At 33.0% G+C, this 4,877-nt stretch overlaps 1 protein-coding gene across 1 annotated transcript; it reads left to right on the top strand.

Annotated features, from left to right (window-relative positions):
* Positions 1-159: 159 nt before the first annotated feature.
* On the top strand, positions 160-3,063 carry LOC105120142 (uncharacterized). Its single transcript, XM_011018334.1, has 2 exons — positions 160-330; positions 2,213-3,063. Exons 1-2 carry the CDS (start codon positions 267-269, stop codon positions 2,821-2,823), a joined length of 675 nt encoding a protein of 224 aa, XP_011016636.1. The 5' UTR covers positions 160-266; the 3' UTR covers positions 2,824-3,063.
* Positions 3,064-4,877: the final 1,814 nt, after the last annotated feature.

The following is a 4,877-nucleotide window of genomic DNA, read 5'->3' as shown; positions in this document are numbered from 1 at the left end:
TAAAAAAATTATCAGCATTGAAAATCACGGTACTATTGTGATGAAGGCAAGATTGAATGCGGCCAGTTTTTAGACATCAGACCCCCAAAAAAAAAAGTTGGTGACACGTCGGCAATTTATTACCAAAAAGAAAGCCATATAAGTTGCTAAGTAACTCCAGGAAGAGGTAGACGCATCACTGACTCATCCCATCTACTCCTCTCTCTCTTTAAAAGTCTCTTCCTTTCTCTCTGGTCTCTACGACACCACAGCTGCAACCAACCACAATGGCTACCTTTTTTCTTCTACTATTTTCTCTTCTGTTCTTCCCTGCTTCTGCTCATATTCAATGTAAGCAAAAGCCTCCTTTTTAAATGTAGTAGGGGTAGTTGTTATAGTATATAATAAATGTACTTGACATGTTACTAGATTTGAAATTATAACTTGCATTTAGTGCTTGATCTGCTTTCCCATTGTTTGTTTATGAGGGCCTTTTTATTTTTATGGGTTATTTCCAAAATGTGTATCCTTGTTTTCATGGGGTTTCATTTATCCGTATTGTAGCTTTGTCATGAGTTTCATTGAATATTGCTTTTTTAGATTTGAGTTTGCTTTGTTCAAACTGGGTGCTGGTTGTGTTATTAATCGTTGTAGTACGATCATAGATCTCTGTTTTTTAGTTTACACTTTGGACCCATTTCTGCTCTGCTGGAGCTTATATTGTTTTTTGTTTGCTAAGAGATTGGAGGAAAGTAGGCAACTTTAGTTTTTGAATCTTGGGTTCTCTAGTTCTTGGTCCACAAAAGTCAACCTTAGTGATTTGGTGTAATTAGTTGAAAGAAAATTCCAATTTTTGCAACCAAATGATAAACAAATGTGGCAAATAAGAGAGTTTGTTGTTTCCAAGGATTAGTTGTTGAAGATCTATGAAAACTCGAAGTTTGGTTAGTGAAGACAAGATCTAAACTTGTATTCTTGACTGTGGGAGACTTCTTGGTCTTCCTAATAGCTAATGAGTTTTCGATGAGTGAGATTTGTTAGAAGAAAGAAAGAGAAATGTGGGAAAGAAAATAGAACTAAGTCTAAGATGGGTCTCAATATAGGAGATGTACAGAATTCTTTTCTTTCTTAGAAATATGATTCATGTGCAACTATATAGCTCCTTCCCTCCCCGTTTGAAATGCTTAAAAGCAGGTACGTGACCCACATTTTGAGATATACCAGTGGTACTTTTCACTGATCTGGAACCATCCAAAAAGAAGTCTTTTGCCGCCAGAGTTATCACGGTTGCCCGGAGCAAGGCAGAGGAATTGAACATTTAGGAAAACACTGATTTTTCTTCGATAAATCTTGCGTTCAGCTTGTATATGGCTTCTTAAAAGACTTTGGCAGTTTGTCCCCTTCTAATTAGAGCTTTATTGTGCTCAATACATCTTTGCTAGCCTTAAACAAGAGGATGATATGCTGTTATTTTAGTTTTTTTCTTTTATTTGGGAATTTGTCGTGGGTTCATGTTTTCAAGAATTATGTCCCCAGATCCGTGTTTGGCATGTGGAAAGAAAGAAATAGGAGAATGACATCCTAGATGAATTAATGTCCAAGTTGATGGCATTGCTGAACTGAAGTGATACTCGTGTCCATCTTAGGAATTGGATGGAACAAGCTTGCTAAACAAAGCTGGCTTGAAACAGACTCTTAAGAAATTATGATGCCCTTATGTTTAGCTTCTTTTGCAGGCTACTGTGACATTTATTTTAGTATGGAACTGTTTGTTAGAAAATAATATAAATTATATTTTGAGATCTTATCTAATAGCTTAAGTTATTAGGCTGAAATGGTTTTTTTACATGATATCAGAACTTTAATGACTAAGAGGTCATGAGTTCGAAACTTATCATTTTTATTTATTTAACAAAATTAAACACAGAGTAATGTAGACCTGTGTAAATTTCAAACTCAAATGATTTTTACTTGAAGGGGTGTGTTAGAGAATAATGTAAATCATATCTTCGAACCTTACCTAACTTTAAAAATCCACAGTGCAAGTTGTTAAAATTTATTTTTTAATCAGACTATAATTACTTATGTTAATGGAAGAATCTAAAGCACTTTATCTGGTAGTATGTATGGGGAATAGTTGTTATGAGAATCAAGTCCCTGCTGCACACATCATTTACTTTATTTATTTACTACCCGGGGTTTCATAAAATTTTCTTTTACTCACTTGTAACAGATGTAGCAAGAGTAACAGATAACCCTGCAGATCAACTTGTTGCTGCGCTTAACGATAATAGAACTGCGAAAAAGGAATCAACCCTCTATGACAACCCAGGCCTAGGCTGCATTGCTTTGCAGTACATAAAAGCGTACCAAGGGGATTGCAATGTTGTAGGAGGAGATGATGCCAAGAAGCCTTCTGATTCTCAATTCGCTGATACATTTGCCCCCAATTGTGGCGTCACAGCCTCAACTCTCAGCCAGATCACTGGTCGTTTAGTTGCCTGCCAGTCCAAATATGTTGAGCCTTCTAAAGCATTCTCAGAAATTCTAATGAAGGATAGCAAGAGCTTAGAAATACTCCACAATAAAAATCACACAGAAGTAGGGGCTGCTGTTACTGGCACTGATGGTGGGGCTCCCTATTTTTGGTGTGTTTTGTTCAGCAATGGTAAGCGCAATAGTAGCTTTACTTTGGAGGGAGGCGAAGCTAAGATAACAAAGCCTGGGTGCTTTAGTGGTGCCAACGATGTGTGCAGCAGTGCTAATGATTGGCCTCGGTCGATCACTCTGTGGTCCTACATCGCCACGGCCTTCATTTCAGCTGCATGTGCCTTTGGTTTATAGATGCTATATCATGTCTTCTCAGAGTTTAAGCTATTTTTTCACCTGATTTTGGGCCATCTTTTGCTCCATTGTATTGGTTGGCATGCGTGGCCTCTGCATTATCTGTACTCTAATTCATTTTCAGTTTATTGATTCATATTATGTATGTCGAGTGCAATAATGTGCTTTCATTCTCTTTAATTATGTCTCCATTTCTTAAAATTCTGTATTACTGAGGTAGAGGGACATCAATTTATTTTCTCTCTTGGGGGATTCTTCTTTTTTCTTTTGGTTAATAGGGAGGCATATATAGCCTGGGGATGACAACATGAACCCTTCGATCAAAATGCTACTTCACCAAAAATGCTACTTCACCTACTTCACCGAGAAAGCCGGTGTTAGGAAATATAGTAATGAAAATTTTTTAAAATATTTTTTATTTTAAAATATATTAATTTAAAATAAAAAATAAATTTTTTTAAAAACTTTTTAAAGTACCAATCACTTCATTAATGAAAAATATTCTGCAGGAAAGATTGGAACTTTGAAATGATAGTGCAGAAAACACAAGAGTCCTCCAGCGGCTTGCTCGTGCGGTCCCTCCCTTCACAACATGTGTATTGTTTGCGAGAGCAAGTTATGAAATTCTTTTTTTCTCTCTTATATTTGTTATGATAATATCATTTTATTTCTGAAGGGACGGTTGCACGGTCAAAGTTGTCTGAATTGCACGACAGTTGTTTCAGTAGTAGCAGCAAACCCCCCGCTTGTGAGATGCATGTCTCATGTCTCATTAGCGTACATGGTTTTTGGATGACAAATATCTGTCAAAATACGTATTGTTGTCAAAAACAATCCGTGTCTGTTTTAGAATTAAATCCTGGCAAATCCAACACCTGAAAGATTGACAAAATACTATAATAAGTACACTTTGTGCTGTTTCTTGCGGTCATTAGAGTTAAGGTAATGGCGACACAAGCGGTTTTTTTTGTTCTTTATATAATTTTAAACTAGAGTAATGAATAATAAAATTAAAATAAATAACTTTAAAAGTAGATTAAAACAAACTAAAACCACCTCCTACTAATTTTTGAAGCCGTTGATTCTGATTGTCAATATGAGACTAGCCCCGTACAAGTTAATAAGAAAAAAACAGCAAGAAAAAACTAAAACTAAACTAAAAATATCATCTTAAAAAAAAAGACAAAAACTAAGTATACCTTTTAAACGTGGTCAAATCTATAAAACTCGTAACTCATAAAATTTAAGACCTGAGTTGAATTAAAAGGTTTAATTTTTAGTTAATTTAATTTTGAATAATAAAATTATAAAAAAATCATTTTTCAAGACTTGTAAAAGCAAAAAAAAAAAGATAACAATAAAAATAATAGGGATTAAATTTAATAGATAAAATCTAAAAAATAATTTAAAACAAAACAAACAACAATAAAAAAAATAAAAAAGAGTAAAATTGAAAAACAAATTATAATTTTATAATACAAGCATGTTTTTATTTATTTCTTTTTTTAAATGTGACCCGAGGCATAAACATGACTAGGGAAAAAAAGTTGACATGTGGACAAAAAAAAGAAACAACTGGGAATGTACAATGAAAAAAAATCTTAAAAAGATAGGAAAAAAACATAATCACTAATTATATAAATATTGAACGATAAAATTAAAAAAAAAATATAAACTTTAAAATAGGAAAAAATCAAAAAAAACCTCAGACTAATCTTTTAAATTTGGATGAACGTCTCAAATTTACAGCCCATTAAATCCTAGATTCGGGCTAAATTAAGAAACTTAATTTATAACTAATTTAATATTAATTAACCAAAATAAACCTAACAAAGAGCAATAGTTAAAAAAACATAAGAAAACCCAAATTATTTTTAAAACTAGTGGAAAATCCTAGAGAAAACAAATAAGAAAAAATTTACCTTGAATAAAACAAATAGTAGTAAAAAAAACTAAATTTAAAAAATAAAATAGAAAAAGAGGGATGAAATAGAAAAAGAATTCTAACCTTATAAATTGTTTAGAAAAATCATCTTAAATATTAAAGGAATGAG

Source organism: Populus euphratica, unplaced genomic scaffold (genome assembly GCF_000495115.2).
Source record: "Populus euphratica unplaced genomic scaffold, PopEup_1.0 scaffold4931.1, whole genome shotgun sequence".
NCBI classification, from domain to species: Eukaryota; Viridiplantae; Streptophyta; class Magnoliopsida; order Malpighiales; family Salicaceae; genus Populus; species Populus euphratica.
Note: the sequence above shows the minus strand (reverse complement) of the source record. Positions and strands in the feature narration are given on the sequence as shown.